Below are 22,674 nucleotides of genomic sequence, written 5' to 3'. Positions count from 1 at the left end.
CAAAAAGAAAGAGAAATTGAGCGTACAGTACACACGGCTCTATTCATTGACCACAAGTATCTTTTTAGGCAACCTCAATCATCTGTAGATACAAAATTGGGCACAAAGAATGCTTGTGCAGAGTTTCATGACTGTATGCCTGTAGTTGAGGTGGATGCTTCAGGAACTAATGTTTGAATAAATGGATACAGGTATATTTTATATTATATGCAATGGTTGCTGCATTCATGGAAAATTATTTAGTTAATTATTTTAATATCTTTACCATAAAGATATTAGTTTTTTGCAAAACTTTCCCCTTGCAGCTATTGTCATTTCATTTCGGATTCAAGTTCTGCTTCCTCCATCTAGAAATAAGGTGTTAAACATGATCAGAATTACATTACTGAATTCTTATGGTGATCTACAGCTGGTATTTCATCGATGCAGTTTACAACGTTGTTCGTTGTAAAGAAAATTTGTGGCGCCATCTAGCGGCGAAACTGCGAAATAAACTGAAAAAAACGTATGTACGAACACACGTTAAGGATAAATATAAAAAGGAATATTTCGCAACTTTGGGGACATAGTATGCTTCTTTAGACATTTTAAAGCAATTTTTGTTAAATAAGTTATTCTTTTTTTTACCTATTAAGCCCAGAAAATCAATTTTTATTTGACCCCTTTACTGCGTGTTCCGACATACGTTTTTTCAGTTTAGTTCGTAATTTCGCCGCTAGATGGCGCCACAAATTTTCTCCATAAAATGACATTTTTTTTATTTTCTTTATTAAAGCTTTCAGGAAATTTTTATTGCTTTATTTTGCTTCTAATGCGATCACATAACACTTTCTGAGTCTCAGAAGTACTCAAAGTTCGCTAATTTTCGAGAAAATCGCATTTTTATATTTTTGTAGTTTCAACTTTCACCGCTAGATGGACGCCAATTTTTTGGTCCATGTTTTGATCTAATTTTTTATTTTCTTTTATAGCGCTCTGAGGAGTTTCTTCGGGCATTATATAGGTTCTAGGGAGGTCACAGAACAATTTCTGACCCTCAGGAATACGTAAAATTGTCTAATTTCGGAGAAAATCGAAATTTTATTTTTTCGTAGTTCCGCCGCTCGCCGCTAGATGGCGCCACCTGTACCGGTTCGGACCGAATTCGACAAAAATTGATTTCCTGGCTTTATTTGGCATCAAAACGCATCAAACCCTAATAGAAATTTGTTTCTAAATGCCTCAGGAACCATACTACGTCCACAATGTGCTGAAATATTGCACTTTGCATGTGCAGTAGAATTGATATAGGCGGCTCATGTACGTATCGCAATGCTGACACAAAATAATTAATTACTCATTACCCGAACATTATTTATGAAATTTTATGATCGAACCATGTAAATAATGCATTGCTGACCATTCTTTAATCATAAAAGTTCATAAACTGTGCTCAGAAAGCGAGTAATTAACGATTTTGCATACTCGTTGTCGTGTATATTCCTCCTACGCGCCGCCCACGCATGCTGCGGAAGAATAATTAACGAAAAACCATATCCTTGTAGGATTTACACGGTTTTGGAATTGTAGTTTTATTACTTCCCAAACGCTAGATGGTGCCTCGTGCATCTTTCTTGTGGTGTTCAGCACGGTCGCTGATGAAGAAGAGGTCTGTTATCAAAGCCGGTGGTCAAGAAGAGTTCTGTCATCAAAGTCGTCGGTCAAAACGAATTTTGTTTGCATTTCTGAACAATAGATCAATGTTTAAAGCAATTGCCGATTGATCATTTTCAATTTTATTTCAAAAACAAAATTTTATTTCGAATCGCCAAATGTTGAACTTATAGTATATACCCACCGTGATACACTTATTTGATACATGCGCGATAAATGCACGATTTTCGTAAGAGAAAATTTGGAATAAAAGAAATTATAATTTGACAGTAATTCGTAGCCCTTAGCTCGATATCGTTTTCTATAGTTCATTTCATGAAAAATGTTTAGAAAACGATATCGATTACCAGGTCACACCACGTGGAGGTGGCTACGACAGTGACCTACCCTAACTCCAAATCCCTGCCACCCTCCATTTGCAAATTGCTCATTTATCGGAAGGATAAATGAGTTCTGACTCTACTTAGCCCGTGGGCTCGCAAAAATATACAAGTTCCGTACCACAATCCAGCAAAGAACTTGTATTACACACACACACACACACATACATTAACTTAATACTAATCGTATGGCATGCCACACATATACGCTTAACTTATTCTATACGCCGCACGGTACCTCTCATTCTAAAATTGCACTCAAATAATCTATGACGAATTCAAAAAGCAAGGGGAAGAAAGTTAGAAGAACTTTCTACTAAAGGAGAAGAAAGTTAGAAGAACTTTCTGACAAAAATGGGGATCAATATTTTTCGCCAAGTGAACCTTGCTTTCCATGGGTCAAAGGGTAGTCCGTAGTGGCTTACGTGAACCACGACGGCAAAGATGAACCGAAGATACCTTTGGCAAGAACGAGTGATACACCCCAGTTGGCGGAGGGTTTCCCATTTCTGACGCGCGGGCGACTTATACAGAGGACACCCTTGCCGTGATGCCCCTTGGCAGTATGGCGGCAGATCGGGGGGGCACATCATGCTATGAGAGGTGCTCCCCCCGTTCGGCCCCGCCGGGCAAAGAATATCACTCGCGCTACACCGGCACTTGCAGCTCACCTCTACCGCGTGTTCACAGCGCTATGAACCCCCAATGATCCACTTGGGCGCAGAACGATTGACAAAAAATAAGTGGGTATACTACAAGCTAACGCGTACAAAGTTTGAGAATTGTGAAGATGAGTGCAAGTTGGAATAAGAGGTACTTACAGGGACCCACCCGCCCTGCCCACGAGCACACTTAACTTAGAATTAACGCACGCATACAATTAGCTTAAAACGAACGCACGCATAAAATTAGCTTAAAATTAACGCACGCATCCCTCGATGATCCCACGATGATCCCACGATGATCCCTCGATGATTGACGTCTTCAATGATGACCTATTACCTATAGAATAAATAGGTGTAACAATAAAAAGGGGAAACAGAGAAGCAAACGCAAGATTAGAAGCATTGAAATGTTTAGGCATGCACAATTCCTGCTAACATTTAAATTTATATTAACATTTTCAGAATGAAAATAAAATAAACCTGGAATCGACTCGATAAAAACCTGAAACAGACAAATATTATTAAGACACATAAGAAAAATTGAATTACTTATTTAAAATAAAAATCTGAAATATAAAAATATAATTAGACACATATGAAACACTACTTACTTAAAATAAAAATCAGGACACACACTCACGCATACTGTAGTACATGCTAAATGCCCTACATGTACCTCTTATTCTAAAATTGCACTCGCATATGAAACTTTGTAAAAATTGCAAGAAGATACGAAAAAGAAAGTCGCAAAAACTTTCTTTTAAGTTTAGGGAAATTGAGAAAAAGAGACAAACTATTACTACAATCTAACATGTAAGTTTAAAAATTGACAAAGATGAGCGCAAATTAGAATAAGAGGTACTTATAATGTGCGCAGGTTTTTCGTCACTTATCGTGACGAAAAACCTGCGCCCGAGCCCACCCTTCCTCCCACAGCTCGGAATTAAAAAAATAATGCATTGAACAGAACTTACCAAAAATTAAATTTTGAAACAGATAAAATTTTGTTAAGACAAATACAAATTATTTCATTACTTGCATAAAATAAAAATCTGAAACAGACAAAAATTTTATTGACACAGAAAATTGTACGAGAAGAAGTGAAACGACCCTATCAACAAACCGAAAACACAATGACAATTACGAAATCAAGATTAATCAGCAATAAAACAATTTATCCAAAGTCAGTTCCTGAAACAGAGAAAAATAATTAACACATAAAATTCAGGGAAATTAAAAACGCGAAGGGGTATACAAATCTCGAGGCTCGAAATAAAATCGCGAAGGGATATAAAAATCTCGAATCTCAAAATATAATCGCGAAGGGATACAAAAATCTCGAATCTCAAAATATAATCGCGAAGGGATACAAAAATCTCTAATTTCGTAATGTAATCGCGAAGGGATGCAAAAATCTCTAATTTCGTAATTTAATCGCGAAGGGATATAAAAATCTCTAATTTTGTAATGTAATCGCGAAGGGATGCAAAAATCTCTAATTTCGTAATTTAATCGCGAAGGGATATAAAAATCTCTAATTTTGTAATGTAATCGCGAAGGGATATAAAAATCTCTAATCTCGAAATTTAATTAGGCGGGCATAAAAATTTCGAATCGCGAAGGGATATAAATATCTCTAATCTCAAAATTTAATCGCGAAGTTATGCAAAAATCTTTAATCTCGAAATTTAATTGGGAGGGCAAAAACATCGCGGGTGGCTTTGCTCGTAAAAATTCGAGCAAAATGCGACGATACGTTTCGTATCGTTCAAAAAAATACCTGTAAAACACAAGAAAATAATAGCGAGCATAGTGACAAAATGACTCTCCATCCTAAGATGGACAGCCATTGATAGTTCCCCTCTTCTTTGGCAACTTTGCCGGGGCTCTTCGGCATATAGCCTCTTCTCTCTTCGGCAAAGCCTCAGGAAAATCACGTGCGAATTTTTACTAAGAATGTCCGAGTTACCGGACATTCTTAGTTTTCAATTACATAAATTCTCAATTTCGCTATCAATCTCCATAAACAAATAGCAGACAGTTTTATAAGAATAAAATTGCACCGCTATCTATTTATTTCAATCGATAACAAAATCAAAATTTTATGTAATATATAATAAGTTAATTTGATAAGAAAAATTATTACTCAAAATAAAAATACGACCAGCGATTCTTAGATTGCGCTGTCCGTAAAAGATTATCTGAGCAGAATATTTTATTTCACTGCACTTTACTGCACAGTATACTTCATTTTTGCAGTCGGATTTAGAATCCGACTGCGACTTACAAACTAAAAGGCCTGGCCTGAACGAACAATCGAGTTCAAGAGAATATTAAATAAATTCATATTTAATATTTTTCTCTTCTCGATTTTTCGTGAACCCCCCAGATGCAAGCATCTCACGTGTGAGAGAGGAGGAGAGAGAAACATGAAAGCTTGCTCTGGCCCTACCTACTTAAAACTAAATCATTCACACCAGAAGTAAGCTACCTGCCTGCCTATCGCTATATTTAAAAAATTGCAAAGTCCACTCTCACAAAAACACACTCCACGGTTCTCACACATACCACCCGGGTGCAAAAAAGCCTATTTCTAGGGAGTACGTCCCGGGACGTCTCCGACACCCGAGTTCAATACAACATTCATACTCTAAGTTCATACCTTTTTGCTGAAATCGATCGACAATCGACAGTGAACATTGAACATATTTCATTTTCATACTCTTTCAAATATTCAATGTAATATGTACATGTAATAACTTTAACTACTCATACAATTTTCTAACTTATTCAATTTATATAATTTTCAAATGACTCGACTTGCATTTTGTATGCATTTTCAAATGACTCGACTTGCATTTTGTATGCATTTTCAAATGACTCGACTTGCAAAATTTAAAAAGTAAATCTATAGTTTAATCGACACAAGGTCCACGACCTAACCACACACACACACACACACACGTGTAACTTGTGTCGATAATTCACTGTCAATTTGTCGATCGCCAAAACATCTTAAAACTAAACCGTGTCCACCTGCTCTAACTCATGCGAGTAGCATCTAAGCACGCACATGAGATTAGAGCATGAAAGTGAACACGGCCAATATTTGGACCTACCAGTTTTCTTCATGTGTGCTGAAAATCCTGAGCTAAAAAACATAATTAGAAACATGCTAATAAAGTGTCTCCCAAAAAAATTGACTCTAAATTTTCAAAATGGAAAATGGAGAACACTTTGCAAAAATTTAAGTATCGATTATTTCATTCTCAACAGATTTTTAATATCAAAGTAAATTTACTAAATGATCAGAAACATTCATAATTAACTTTGATATCAAAATCTGTTTATCGCGAAACTTTCTTGTACATATGTATATTTAAAAAGACTTGATACGCGTACAAAGAAAATTGAAAATGACTCTACTACGAAATCGGAAGGTCATCCGATTTCAGTCAGTCAATTCTAATTTGATTCGTAAAGAAGTTAAGTTAAAACGCGATGTACAAGAAAACCCTATCCTGAGCTAATAAATATAATAAACAGTTTGTACGAATTTTACACGATCGTACGGTCGTGGTCACTATGCTCGCTCAAATAATAAAAATACAACCAGTTCCCGTGTCGCTTCGGACCATTCGTCCTACGACATGAAGGGAACCGGAGGAACCGTAAAGCATGCGACTCACCGATCGCTGACTTGCATCACTGCGATTGTCTTACTGGCAAAGCATCTGAGAGGCGGCATATCTGATTGACTGGCTGATTGGTCGATTGATTTGCTGCTTGGTTGATTGACTGCTTGGCTGCTTTCGTCAGATTTGGATTTGGCAGTTTGTCCCTTGGTGTGACCTCCTGTAATCATAAAAGGAACATAACGATTAATTAACTGTGTTTATCGATTTGCATTTTGATTAACATGCAAAAGTATAATAACTACATTACAGAATTCGGGTATAAATTTGCAAACGTTTGTCAATATGTGTAACATCGTGAAATATTGTAAAAGATTTTATAATGTATGTCAAAACACTTCAGTAATTACTTATACAAATTGATAGAACGTTTGCAAAAATATACCGGAACACGTAGGTAACCACACCATAAAACATACTAAACATTCACAAAAATTTGAAAAACACGTAGGTAATAACACCACAAAACCCAGAAAAATATTTAAAAAATAATAAAAAAATTGTATAACAATACTATAAAAAACACTAATATATTCGTATACACATGCACAATTATTAATTAAAACGTTCACAAAAAATTGTAAAAGCACGTAGGTAATAACACCGTAACACCCAGTAAAATATTTAAAAAATAATAAAAAAACACTTATATAACACTATAAAACATACTAATGTATTCGTATACACATGCGCAATTATAAATTAAAACATCCCGGTAAGCACTTTGACACATGTAAAACCACACCATAAATCGTATTAATACACCCCCGTATTTATTAAAAAACACTGATAAAACACACTAAACACTTGTACTAGTACACTACATAACATATAAATGAACACTCAATTGGTTAAGCGTATCTATGATTCGTACCTGTAAGTGTTGACAGGTGCGATCCGGTCTCCACGACGGCCAAAATATAACTGAGCGCGCTCGACTTTTTCCAAGTACGATGGTCGGCGATCCGTGACGGCCTATAATTCCTTGACTAAACGAACCAATATTCTGATCAAAGACTGTAACTGTTGTATTATTAATTATTTTATTATAATTTAAAATATTACAATTATTTATTAACAAGTTTATAATTATTATTATTTAAATTTTTTATTTTCGACATTTTTTCGTACGATTATATAATTATTAAGTATTTTATAGTTTTATAGTTTAATTTTAGTTATGTATTAACAAGTGTATAGTTATTATTGTTTAAATTTTTTATTTTCGACATTTTTTCGTACGGTTATATAATTATTAAGTATTTTACAGTTTTACAGTTCAATTTTACAATTATTTATTAACAAATTTATAGTTATTATTGTTTAAATTTTTTATTTTCGACATTTTTTCGTACGATTATATAATTATTAAGTATTTTATAGTTTTATAGTTTAATTTTAATTATGTATTAACAAGTGTATTGTTATTATTGTTTAAATTTTGTATTTTCGACATTTTTTCGTACGGTTATATAATTATTAAGTATTTTACAGTTTTACAGTTCAATTTTACAATTATTTATTAACAAATTTATAGTTATTATTGTTTAAATTTTTTATTTTCGACATTTTTTCGTACGGTTGTATAATTATTAAGTATTTTACAGTTTTACAGTTCAATTTTACAGTTATTTATTAAGAAGTTTATAGTTATTATAATTTAAATTTTTTATTTTTGACACTTTTCATACAGTTATATAATTATTAAGTATTATATTATAATTTAATTTTTTAATTATTTTTTGCAATGAATATAGAATTTTGACGTGATATTTGCAGTACTGAAAATATAACAGTGATAAAATTCAAAGTAGAATTTTGTTTTAATTACAATTTTACCTAACCGTTTTTTTTTACCTACGAATCGATTGTATCGCCGATGTACATAAATGAAGAACGGTGGAAATAAAAAATCTTTTTGCATTGCGTCGTCCACCGGTTTTATTATACAAACCAATAAAATAAAGCAATTAAATTAAATTATATTATTAATTTAATGACGAATCAGAGTTACTAAAATTATTCCAATAGTATCATGTTTCTTTAATATTTTATACACCTTTTCATTGACTGTAAATTTCCTAAATAGAAAGCGAAATAATTTATTTAATAATAATTTGTTAAACAATTTATTGCGATAATTGGTGTTTTCTGTTTGTAATGCATGTACGCGCTGCGTAGTGCATATACATGCATTCGGGACAAAATTTATAATTTTTCTTGTGTAAAAAATGTTCTCATGATTATTTTTTTAATTCAATTCTATATCGCTGTTTTTTCAATCCTTTATATTGTTAGAAAGTTTAAAGTTTCTCTAAATACAGCGGCCAAAGCGAACTATATGCGTTTTATCAATGCACTTTCTCAGTTGCAAGGAAAGCTTTCTGAGGATGAAAAATAATACTTCATTACGGGGTGGTCAGGTATTTTCAAAGAGCAATAAATACATGTTTAAACAAGTCGAATTTTCGAAGGTAGCAAGATTGAAACAGGTGCGGATGTAAACAAACAAGACGGCAGAGAAATGAAAGCGACGCGATCTTCTTATCTCGAGCTCGCGTATCTCATGATAATTCAGCACGATTCAGTGACTCAGCTTCTTCTTTGAACCGCAATATATTTTAGAGGGCGTTAGAGTACAGAGCAATTTTTTATGAGATATGATCTACAATAAAAATGGAGCTCTTTAACAGTATCTCGTCTGGTGGTCAAATTAAAAGTTAAAACAGTAGACATTTATTATTCGATGCCATAAAATGGATATGCTAGTGTTGGGTACGAACTTTTGTGACGGTAAAACAGTTCACATTTACCAGCAAGTCACATCGATCGGAAACCGATTTGGGCGCCATCTTGTTAACGATACTAATCGTATGTGCATGCTACCTCTTTCGCATTCATACGTGTTTTCCTAATAACTAGAAAGAGCTATATCTTTAAAATAGAGATAGAAAAGAATGATAAGGAGAAAGTTAAATAATACGAGAGATTACATATTTTTAAAATTTTATCTTTTTTTTAATGATATACAAACATGCAAATTTATCACTTTAAAAGTGGAACTGCATAATACATTTTTAACGTAGTACAAGACCAATTTTGTGGAGTATTTTGCATAATGGAGTATTAGGATGTAAAATATAAAGAAACGATTAGTTCAAAAGATACTTAAAATTCAAAGGAGAATACGTTGTTTAATAATTTGAAATATTTCATGAAGTACTAATTTATTTTACATTACAATATAAAAACACATTACACATGACATTACAATGTAAAAATTGTATATTATATATGTAAAAAAAAATAGTTTTGTAAATCTAGAATTCAATGTTTCAGGTGTCATGAAACTTAAAACAGAAAGAATTTGAAATATAAAATATTAACTTCATCAAATTTTCAATTTCAGATTTCTTGCATAATTACCATTATACAGTTTTAATAAAAATGGGCCACTGCTTCTCGACTTGGTAATTATGTACTACAGCGGAGTCAGCGTTAACGATTTTGACCTGGATGTACATTTCTATGGATATGACTCCGAGTAATTTGTTTTAAGAATTTAATCTACGGTTTCCAACGGGTTTTAAGATATTTGTAACAAATTTTCGTGCACTCTAATAAAATCTAGACCAAAACGATGAAAACACGAATGAAACTAGTGAGTGGCAGAGACTCAAATTTCGGTAAAAAAGTTTGTTGAAAATTTGTCTGTGTCACTTGGTTCGTGTGGGGTTAGTATTGGGTTGGTAAATATTTTTCGAGCGAACAGAGCAGAAGAGCAACGTCTGCAATTTTCCCAATCGCTTTCCTGTCGATTCTTTATTGATATTAAAAATAGAAGACATGCGAATTGATTAGTTCCAAAAAGTTATTACTTTCACAAAAATGACGTTACAATATTATTCAAAATAATAATGTTAACCATGTATTTGCGTTTGGCGTGTAAAACTTTATTTTCGTTGTTAGTTGTTAGCTGACGTTAACAAATTGTTCATTTTTGATCGAGGAGAAACGTGATCCACCCTTGTTTTGTGGTACTTTTTTCGCAAAATTTATAATAGGAACATTTGCGTTTGACGTGTAAACTCGTTGTTTCGTTTTAATTATCCATCTCCAGAGGGATTTTTAAAACTTTTCGTACTTAACTAGAACATTGAAACTTTTATCTTGAATATCTGAAAAATTATGACAGATTTTTTATAACTCACTCAGCCATTAAATTATTGAAAAGTAACTCAAAATCATAAGCTTAATAATATAGTTAATATTAAGATTATTGGACTTCGCTTACATTTGAATAATTATCTTCGATTTAAATTAACTTTTCGCACTCGAAAACTCAACATTCTGATTATTAATTAATAATTATAAACAAGTATTTTTTAACTGAATCTATATGTGATGTATAAACATAGTGCAACAAGCAACACTGTCAATTAATAATAGAGAAATAAAAACTTTCAAAGAATTTATTAAACTTTTCAATGAGCATGTTTTAAAGTTGCTGTCTTATAAAGGAATAAAACCATTGAGAGCATTGGATTAATTGTTACTAGATTTCCGGATGTTTGAAGACCTTTTAATTCGAACTTTAAATAGAAAAATAGATGAATAATTTCAAATTGGAACTAAAATATAAAAATGAGTAAATGAAGGATGCTACATAAATCCCCTTATAAAATTAAATTACCTTAAATTGATTTACACAATTCTCCATGTCAGAAGAAGTTAGCATACATTTTGACAAATGCTCTGAATAATTCCTCCCATGTAAAACAAGAAATCCATCATTTTGACAAGTTCCATAAATCTAGTGTCAAAAATTTGAAAACTCCGAGAGTGCAGAAAATCGAACATTGATCGAACATCAGCCACAAGTGGTTCGTCCAAAAACAAACTCACGATCGTGAGTTAGAAAACGCCGATCGCAGCTCGGTCGAAAAGTGGGGGCAGCGCGTGTTCTCCGGGCACCGTGAGTTTGACAAGACAGGGCAAGTGAGGGTGGCGCGCACGGTATTATGGGTAGGGGGAATATTCTGTCAGTGCTCCGCGAACCATCGACGAGTGCGGGTCGTGTTTGTCCCTTGCTGTAGCTCGTGTTTTTCTCGATAACTTAACGTTGTTCGATGATCGTAAACGCTGTCAATCGATAATCGACATTCGTTGGCACCCGATCAGCTAAGCTCCGCCAAAATATCCCGACCAAAGTTCGATCACCAGTTAACATCTTGTTGGTTATTGCGCAGTCAGCGAGCGTCGCGTACGCCGGTAGTGTTTTTTTTCCTCTTCTTTTCTTGAGAGATGCGATCCATCGTGCATAGGTGTACCGAGATTACGTGGAAGAAGCGAATTCATGACGCGAACCGGCAACTGCGGTCTCGTTGAGACGGCGTGACGACGATTGTAACAGCGTTATATACTCGTGTCGTGTACTGTTGAAACGCGAGTGAGTGGCAGCGGAAAAGTGGCGAGGGAGGCGGCATGAGCGCGAGAGAAGTCACCCTACTTGGCGGCTCCCCTTGGGGATTCCGTATGCATGGTGGACACGACCTGCATCAACCACTACGTATCTCTAGGGTAAATCTATTCGATCATCTTCAACGTGCTAATAAACGCTTCTGTTAATAAACGTTGCATGTTTCGATTGCGCTCTCGAATAACGCGGGAGTCGATACACGCGTAACCGAAACACGCGCAATTTTTGACTCCGAAACTTAGCCAATTAACTGCGTTTCACTTGTACATATGTCAATCAAAAATTTTGTTTTACTGCGTTTGACGGGTGTACTTGTGTAAAGTATAAAATGATCGACAGTAGCTGAGGAAATAGTTTGTTATTGATACTTGGAGCGTTTGCTGTGCGTTCGACATAATATTCACGTTTGATTTTAATTATGTGTTCAATGATTTTTAAGATATGTGAATTTTGCAGCTAAATGGTTAAGCATTACTATTGTAATAATAAGGTAAGTTTGAGGTAAATATATGTTGAGGTTGTAAAGAAGAGAAAATATGCACCTATGTGTGTATGCATTATTTACACATACGTGTATTTATAGATACGGTATTATGTAATGAATAATAATGCATTTATAATGTGTGTGTAAATAATACATATGTTATATATGATAATCGTCGTAATAATAATATAATAGTGCAATAATACATGTATCTAATAACTGTCCTATGTAAATAATAACAGTGTCCTTTTATTTTGACATTAGTTTCCATCACCTCTAAACTGTCAAACTATCCAAGCTTGAGGTCTAAAACTTCTAAAACTACTTGCAAAACTGCGATGATTTAAAACTTAGTATGAATTTTCACATTTCTTTTTATCTGAATTTATACGAACTTCGATATATCTTAAGGAGAGTAGCTTTATCTTTTACTTAAATCTTTTCTGTGCGTTATCAATCGCTTCGTAAAGCACAAAATTGTGTCCGAGTTATACTTTGAGCAACTATGGCTTATTAGCTTTGGTTAAAGTTCACAATCTCCTGCTCTTCGCGTAGTTACCAAGGAATTTCACTACATATTTCATGTTAAGAACATTTGTCAGTGTGTCGGAGGAGGGGTTGAGTAGTGCGGAGGCATACATTATGGGAATTAGGTGTTATTAAAATTTAAACGTTGTACTAAGGTTGAACAGTGATATCATATACGCTGTTCATGCCAAAACTGTATACGATTTTTCAATTTTTTTTCGTAATGTAGTGTAAAGAAGTTAACCAAAATTTATCTGTATTTAATGGACAATAATATACAACTACAGGATATTACGAAAATAAATTTTGCTCATTGCACAAAATTTTTGGTTCAATTTTCTGTCTTTGCTCATTTCAAGATTTCGATAATAATAAGACGGTAAAATAATAAGATGTTATATTTTCTGTTTTCTAAATTCGAAGTTTAAAGTCAGGTTATGCTAAATAGTGATATCACCGTATCGTCATCGTGGCTTCCCTCATACATACATATTTGTAATCTGCATACAAAGTCAAAACGTTCACTTTTACTCGAGGATGGCGATTGTATGCTGACGTTATAGTTTAATACAAATTGACTTTTATTCGAAGTTCTTTCTGGTTTTAGACAAAATTTTCAATTTTTAAGATACTGCTCCAACTACATGAAATTTCCACATTTTATGATGCATGATATGTATTTCACTTAGAAGAATAAATTTCTGTGCTGTTTCAATTTTTATGTAGTCTCTTATTATTCAATAAAGGTTTCAGTATTTGCTATTTAGCACATGATTTGCTATTTAATATTTTTTACTAGTTTTACTGTTTACTATTTACTACTTGTGTTATTATTTAGTATTTTGTACCAGTTTTGCTATGTATTATTTAGTAAAAGCTTTACTATTAAAATATACCTCAACTGTTTTATTTTTTATATCTACTTTACATAAAATTGTGTGTATTTTACCTATTTTGTGTACTTCTTATATATTGTACAATTATTTTATTTTCTCATGTACAATTTCGTATGTATTTAAAAAATAACATACGCATTAACCTAAACATATACATTCATATATGTAATTATTTAACATAATATCTTCTTATGAACTAAATCTTCAAAATCACTTTGAATAATAATCTCAACAATATGTCAGTTCACTCGTACTTTTCATAGCATACAAAATTATCGATGAAACATGTATACTGGTAAAAAGGTAGACAAACTTTAAAACTCTGAAAATGAAAATAATTCACTCGTAATGCTCAGAAAAAAATCATAGAAACATACATATGGGAATAAAGTCATATAACCATTTTCCCATTCATAGGGGTAGTATGGTATTAAACTTCAGCCACCTATTTTCCTGTCACCCCATGTAAACGTGCAGGGGTGGAATCCTGATAGATGTTAACGATGAAAAATTCATGTTATTATGGACTCCACTTACGTTAATGAATCATAACGTTTACGGAATTAATAGGGGGGATGAAAAATGATCACATATGTAACTGCATGCCGGAAAATGCTTCATTAAAAAATTTTTTAAAATATGCGTAAGTTTTCGTAATATAGTTATTACACTATGCACACGTATTGTAGTTACGTTTTTACGGGTCGACACTAATTTCGAAATCGTCGTCGACACGGAAAGTATTGGCACGCACCGCTTGAATGCATCCAGTTATAAATACTAGGGGTCGATGTTATCACCGTTCCCAATAGATTTTGAACTTGGCACGAATGAACGGGGAACACCGAGTTTAAGGCCAAATAATTTTGCAGGACGTTGTTTAGGGACTTAACGAAAGCGGTTTGGCGCTTGGTTAAATAACGTGGCGCCTGATATCGTTGTTACAAATGTCATTCACATATGTTTTGGTATTGATTACTTAATCTATTAATTTATTAGATAATTTTTCGGAAACATTTACAGTATGAAAACATTGGCTAATATAGCAAAAACTGAGGTCTGAGGACATATAATTGTTGCTATTACAATTACCGTAGTAATTAAATATTAATGTAGGTTACACGTGCATAAATAGTACCTTAGAATTAATTGTGTATCACAGATTGTCATTACTATGTTCCACTAAATATTTTAATAAATCATTTGATCTTTATATGATATCAAAAATGTAGAACTCCATGAGTAACCGAAAACATTTTCTAATAAATTAACTTTGAAGTATGATGTGTAACAGAAATTTGTTACACAGAACATTTTACCGAATTATTACATTTATATCGTTAGTAATATACGAAATTTCCAGTTGCATGTTTACAATTTTCCCTAAAAAGGATTGGAGTTGAAATTGCTCGCTGAAGCATTCAAAGGTAATAAAATTTGGTCGATAAAGAACCAAGTTCGTTTCGCCATATAGATTTGATAGTTACATTGATTCAATTGTTTCGTAAACGCTGCACTTTATTCTGTTTGCGTTTTATACAGTTTTCTACAAAACCGTCACGTTTCATAGGTCACTCGTAATTGGATTAACCGGTGTTTCATATTAAAACGAAACTATTATGCGCCGTAGCTTTCACACGCATTAATTGTCACGATGAATTTGCCTGCTATTCTTGCTTTGAATTAATCTTTATTTTTAAATGTATTCGAATAAAAAAATTCAGTGAGGTACGTTGAAATTTATTATAAGGATATACTGAAATATATTATACACTTGAGATATATTGAAATATATAAAAAATTTTACAATAAATATTAGTAGTGGGGATAGTGAGGTTTGGAATAGAATTGTACTGTTAAATAATTAAAATTGACATTAATATTCATTTAGAAGAAAACAGCTCTTCTCACATTAAACACTGATCGTTGAAAATACAATTTTCAAACTGTTTGTGAAATTTACAAGAACTTCCGTTTCTTACTTGAAGGAAACTTACCTAACCTTCCTACCCAACTAAAATTCTTCAAATTTAGATAACACGAAATTACACGTTATATAAAGATAACGGTTACTAGAAACAAAAATAGAAAATGTTGAATAGAAATCGATTTCCTGTCAAAATAACATAAAACCCCAACTCGACCACTCACGTATACAAATGTTCAGGTCAGACCGTACCAGATATGACTTTTTATCAGAGAATCAATCTTTCTTAAAATAGGTCAAAGCCGCTGGAAAAATGGTCAAAAGTGCCGAAAAGTGGCTAACGCTTTGAAGGGTGGTGAGACCCCAGCGAAAATTTAAGTATAATCGATCTTCCGCTTCATTGAATTTCCACTTTCGAAATCTAATGCAAACCTGATTAATGTGACCCGTTGTTAGATGGAAGACTTCCTCAAGTCGTTTGTAAAATAAAAATAGAAATAATACAATTCATTTAATTTTGATGAAATGTAAAAGTCTCCCGGGGTCTTTGTACCCGCAGGACTTCATGAATGAAATTATAGACGGACACCAAAAAGGAACGAGACAAAGCTTATGTTACATTGAACAACGCGAGAATATTTAAATCGAGATATTGAAGATCAATTATTCATGCCTCGTTCATTTTTCTGACGTAGACGCAATTATGACAAATTGTAATCGTATGATAGATACGTTAGAGCAGTGTTTCTTAACCTGCGGGTCAAGACCTACCGAGTCAAATTTAAATTTTTAATGAGTCGTAAAATAGTCACAACCTTGTGTCAAAGTAACACTACTTCAACAATGAGTTTTGCTTTAAGAAACTCTATGGGAAGGATTAATAAATCATATCGAGGTAAACAATGATGGAGCTGTTGCATGTATTACCTTATATTATTTTGTGCATAATGATCTTCGATAAAATAAATATAATTCGAACTATTTTACAGTTGTATGATTTTTATAATTTCAAAAAGAGTCTGTTTTATTTGAAATCGTCAGCCTGACATTAATAATTAAACTGAAGTAACAAATAATGAAATTGAAGAAATATACCGAACTGCATAAAATTAATTTTTAAAAAAATATTAAAATGCATCGATCTGTATTTTATTTATTTCCGTAACGCGCATGTACAATTTATATCTAATATCGTTGTCTTAAGTCTTTAACAATTTTGCATTATGTTTCATCATGCGACAAAATGGCTTCTCTATTGTTTCTCTATTCACTCTTCTACGTCTTCGTTTACTTGTTTGCGTATATGATTCGATTTACAAAAAAACACATACAATTTTCATATCACTGTGCATCATACGAATATATGGTCAAGTCGCAATTATGAACGTAATGAATGCTAGTTTCAGGTAGCTATTTGAATGTCAGTCGCTATAAAGGTCGTTGTAAAATCATTGCGTAACTTTGTTACATTGCTTTGAGCAAGCACGTGGTTATAATGTTGTGCTTATATTAATACGCAATGCATGCAAATTGTATTTAAAACGTAACGCTTTATCACGTATACTTTTAGATATGTGTTACACTTTATGTTGAATGATAATTGAAAATTGTAAGACAATCAAAGTACCAATATGTTGCTAATCAGAAAATTCAAAATGAACGGTCATTTTATTTTATTTCATATTTTATAGTAAATAATTTTTGCGATGTTATTTGCTAGTAACATATGTATATGTATAAGTAGTAGTATGTTGTATGTAGCTATAATCTATATTCCAAAATAATATTTTACAGTAAACAATTGTTAAGTTTCTGTCAACTATACAGTTATGAATAGTACTATGTACTATGCAGCTATAATTTATCTTCCCAAGTAATATTTCACAGTAATTAAATTAAATAATTGCAATGTTTTTAATACATATTTATAAGCAGAATTATGTTGAATGCAACCATAATTTATGTTACCACTTTCAAGAATCTTATTTTTCCAGAAATCTTGAGACTTTCCTTAATTTTTTAATAAGGTGGTTTTGTTCAGACAGAAAGTTCTACGAACGGTTCATTTTCCGCGTTTTTTAACAATTTTATAATCGTCAGTTACGAATCGTGACTCTCGATTTCTTTCGACCTTGCGAAACCCGTTTCATTTTAACGAGCCCTGTTCCTCATTTCAGTGACATTCTCCTATACATAAATTAGCTATTTTGTAACCTTTCGCACGCAATTCTTGTTATCTAGTGTACTTTTATTTTCGCAGAAAGAGGTTGGTCAGGTTAGCAAATCAATTTGAATAGAATTATTAAATATGGTAATACAACTATTAAATGAAATTATAGTATAGAGAAAGAAATAAATAGTATTTGTTGCTTGTTAATGTTTCTTAATGTTAAAAAATAAATAAATATTAAATGAAATTCATCTCAATAAAAGTCATCTTACACTTCAACAAAAGTAATGTATTACATTTTCGAATTCCTTGAAACTTGTAATCTTTTTACGGATTTCTAGCGTAACAATTTGTAATACTAAAAGATCGATGTTTAAGTAAATAATAACATTGTTTCCACCACAAAAAATCGCGTCAAGATCAAGCAAGCTTATCTATGAAAGTGAACTTCAACATTTGCTTTTCCAAGAAACGTTGCTAATTGTCGTGAAAATTGCTCACGGTTCTTCTTGACAATGTAAGTTCTGTCTTTCATCATTCCTCTATTCGTTCTTTGTTTCAATGTCGCTCACTCTAGAGAGAAACGAATGGCAAAGGAAACAATGAACGCCTTTCATTCGCGCGATTTATCACGAAGTTGAATATTTTTGCACTGGTCCGTGTAAAGATTCGTTGATTTTTATAGTGCGTCAAGCAAAAGAGACCGTTTGATCGATAACATTCTTTACACTTCGTGTTATTATAATCGAAATACCGTTTTATTCTATCGATTATAGTTAAAAGTAACGAAATATGCTGAGTTATTTATTTTTTGCTAAATGTATGTTTCTTGCGATTGTACACGTGCAACACGATAACTATTTATCTCGTATAAATGTTTCAAGTGCATGGTTGATTATTTCAGATATGAGAATATTAATGAAAAGGAGTTTAAATATTATTTTTATTTAAATTATGGATTTTAGGTTTCTTAATGATAGATGATCCACGTGGGTCTACGTTTTTTTATTCGTTTTGTTTTCTGAAAACAGAACACGATTTTTTGTATAACTTTTCATTAAACTACGTTTTTTTATTTTTATGCGCATTTTTTCTAGTTACCATTAGTTGTACTATGTCTGCACTGCGCAGTTTTTCAGGTAATATTTTTTAGCCATTCTGAAAGCCTGAAAATGGCAGGCACGGGGTTTACAAGATGTATACGTCAGTTCTGTCAGGTTCTGCTTCACGAGGGTGAATGTTTTATAAAATATCGCGCTATTAAGGAATACTAGACACGTAAATAAATAACTTTGCAAATTTCATTAAATTGGTAGTGATTTAGTAAAACTGAAACGTTTTGATGCCATATGTATATGATTATTTAATTCTCTTAAAAATATACTTAGAAATCGAAGTAGACAAAAAACCTGTTTGTTAAGTGTTAACCTAGTGTTTTTCAAGTTTATTTTATGGAGAAAATTATGCTGTATTTACCTCATAAATATTGAAAAAATTAACAATATAATATGTCAAAATTTTATAATTAAGCTTCTACGTATTTTATAATTAAGTGTAAAGTTTAATTTAGATTATTTCTTTTACGAAAGTACAAAATGTCTGCAATTATTTTCATCAAATCAAAGTGATAAAAGTACAAATTGAAATTACATAAATAATTGTTTTCATGGAAAATTTATTCCTAATTTGTTAGGATGATACGTCAGTGTGATTGAAGATTAGACCAATTATTAGTAAAAAGAAGTTTACGTTGTCGTAACAACAGACTGATGACTGTCTGTTGTCCTGATATTATTGATTCATCTTGTGCCTACTGCGCGCGCGTATTCTAACAATATACATGTATATACATTTATACAGGTATTCTGTTTCTTTACACAAATATTGCTTTTTGTGAAATTGTTCTATTATTGACTTCCTAAATGAGAAATATTAAGTGAACGTATATAGCAAAATGTTACACATTATCAATTCATAGAAAAGTATTTAATGTAATGTTACACATTGTTAATTTATAAAAGTAAATCAAATAGGATCCTTTTATGTAATAATGTCTCTTTTATGCATATAAATATTTTTACATTTGAGAACATTTTATGTACATGTTACAAAAAATGAACATTTCTATTTTCTGGTGAAGTATGAGTGAAGTTTCATTCAAATATTTTAGCATGTTTAAAATACTTAAATAAATAGAATTCATTCTTTCCAATCACTTGCTTACCTTATTAAAGATCACCAAGAATTAAGTGCAATGAACAATTTTAAAACAAGAAACATCATTTTTTAAAAGACTCTTTTGTTACCTAAAATATTACACCAACTCATAATTTCTTTATTCTTATAAATTTCAATTTTTCCATAAAATAGTTCACAAGTCTCAATTTCGCCATAATTTACAAATTTCGATTTCTCCATAATAGTTTACAAGTTTCAATTTCTCCATAATTTACAAATTTCGATTTCTCCGTAATAGTTTACAAGTTTCAATTTCTCCATAATTTACAAATTTCGATTTCTCCGTAATAGTTTACAAATTTCAATTTCTCCATAATTTACAAATTTCGATTTCTCTGTAATAGTTTACAAGTTCGAATTTCTCCAGCAAAGTTTGAAAGTTTATCAATAGAAATCGAACGTCAACTAATTTCGCTCCAATTCGATATCGAAAATCGGTTCAAGTTTCGTTTATGCCGAGAGTAATGCTAATATTCATTAACACTTCTCACCGGAAGTTAAACAACAGGCCAAGCGGTTAACTGAGAATGATCAACATTGGCATCGGGTTTCAAGGTTACGTGACTTGTGAAACAGAGACGCGTGCACTTTGTGACGTAACGCGGTGTGCATAAACGTTTGCGACGTAAGATCGGCTCGAGGTCTGCGTGCAATTAGCGAGATGTAGGTTATGCAACGACTACGAAAGGTGCATCGTACAGTACCCTGACAACGAGTCGTATTTAACCTGTCACGGTTACCGTGGCTGGCAATGTCAAGGGAGCACGTATGAAATTTACTCCACCACGTAGAAATATTACGACGTAGTGGAATATTCTGTGGACAGGTGGGAGCAACTTGTGTTACTTTGGTATAAAACAAAATTGGTATAAAAACAGGAAAATATGGAAGAAGAAAATTGGTATCAAAATAAGGAACGAAGTTTTACTATAAATATTGACATGAAACAAGGAGGTAAGACAGAAGAAAATTGGTAATAAGGAGGAAAGTTATATCAATAATATTGACGTAAAACAACGAAGGAAATAAGAAAATAAAAAGTTGATATAAAAACGAGGAAAGTTATACCAATAATGTTGACAGAAAACAAGGCAGAAAATAAGGAAGAAAAAAATTGGTATAAGAACAAGGAAAATAGTTCTATCAATAACATTGACATAACACAAGAAAATTATAATAACAAAATTGATGCAATAAAGAAAATGTATCAGTAATATTGGCATAAATCAAGTACTAAATGTAGAAGCAAAGGAAATCGAAGAAAATTGGAAAAGAGATTAAAAATAACCTCTGAACACGACTAAAGGATCCCAAGGTCTTCCAGAGAATATTGACAGGAAAACTCTGGCTACCTATTGTCCTTAAACTTTCAGTTCAACTTTATAATGCTGATATGTGAAACAGAACAGTTTGATGAACTTTTTGCGGTAAGTAAATGATGTTGATTTGTGAGAGTACAGCCTGTCGTTCCTTTCACCGCAAATTGGTATAAAAGAAGCAAACAAAGTAAGGGGATCTTATGATCGAGGATATAAGAATATGATCGTTTAGAAATACTCAGTTTTTGTCTACATGTAACAGTAATTTGGTATGAAACAAGAAAACAGAGCGAAGGAAATGATTCTATCGGACATGTGGATAAAAATATGATCATTTAAGAATAGTCGTTCTTTATTAATATGTAACGATTTTTAAGACATTGATTATTGCATCTCTCTAGATTTCTAAGTGAAACGTTGAGAAAGTGCAAAATAATTATTAATAAACATGACATTTGGTCTGATGTCCCCTTTGTTGACCACTGCGAGTCTTTGTAATTATACAAACAATAATTTATGTTTTCGGTTTGTTACGTTATTTAATTTTTAGTCCTTATTTCTAGTTACTAAGTTATTTATTTTTTAGTCTTTATTTCTAGTTATCGTTAATTGCATGTTTTTTCTCAATTTCAACAAATTATCGTGTAGATAATATCGTATTTTAATAAAATTGACAACCTTCAAAACAGATATCTATTCATAATACCTTACATTAAAAATAAAATAAAATTAGTTTGAATACGAAATTAAATTTCCATAATTTACAGTAAATTTGATAACATGTCATTTGTATTATAAAGCGGAAAAATTTACTAATAAAGAACAAAATTAATAAAAATGAAATATTAAACACGAAACAAAATAAAATAAAATAAATTCACACGAATACTTTTAATAACGTTTTCACCTTTTTCAGCAGCTAATAATTATGAAAGTTTTTAATTGCAACAAATTTAAATATATAACAGTGTATCATTATAATGAGAAGTACATATATAAATTTGAACGTAACATAAGAAGAATGCAGTTAATAATTTCTATTTTTGTCCTCCATTACGTTCTTACGTTTCACGTTCTAACATGACGTGTTCGATAAAAGAAACACCTTTATTTAACATGTATCAGTTTCGTCTAAAAAGGAATAATAATCGGCGTTAAATGATTGCACAAAATACAGTTTCAATTATAGAGGAATATAATAATATCGTTAATGAGCATCTTAATCGTTGAAGCATGCTGT

General features: G+C 32.1%; 1 protein-coding gene and 1 long non-coding RNA gene across 2 annotated transcripts in view; one reads left to right on the top strand and one right to left on the bottom strand.

The window, feature by feature from the left end:
* Positions 1–10,324: 10,324 nt before the first annotated feature.
* On the bottom strand, positions 10,325–11,450 carry LOC143264666 (uncharacterized). Its single transcript, XR_013038521.1, has 2 exons — positions 11,087–11,450; positions 10,325–10,571 (listed from the first exon to the last, which is right to left on the bottom strand). It is a non-coding gene; the product is annotated as an uncharacterized LOC143264666 (long non-coding RNA).
* Positions 11,451–11,839: 389 nt separating this feature from the next.
* CAP (Cbl-associated protein) overlaps positions 11,840–22,674 on the top strand; it is a 149,337-nt gene continuing 138,502 nt past the window's right edge. The window contains exon 1 of the mRNA XM_076532852.1: positions 11,840–11,973. Within this exon, the coding sequence (XP_076388967.1) occupies positions 11,878–11,973 (96 nt within the window). The 5' untranslated portion in view covers positions 11,840–11,877. The remainder of the gene's footprint in view (positions 11,974–22,674) is intronic.

This window comes from Megachile rotundata, chromosome 1 (genome assembly GCF_050947335.1).
Source record: "Megachile rotundata isolate GNS110a chromosome 1, iyMegRotu1, whole genome shotgun sequence".
NCBI lineage: Eukaryota > Metazoa > Arthropoda > Insecta > Hymenoptera > Megachilidae > Megachile > Megachile rotundata.
The sequence above is the reverse complement of the archived record's forward strand: the minus strand, read 5'-3'. Positions and strand labels throughout refer to the sequence as shown.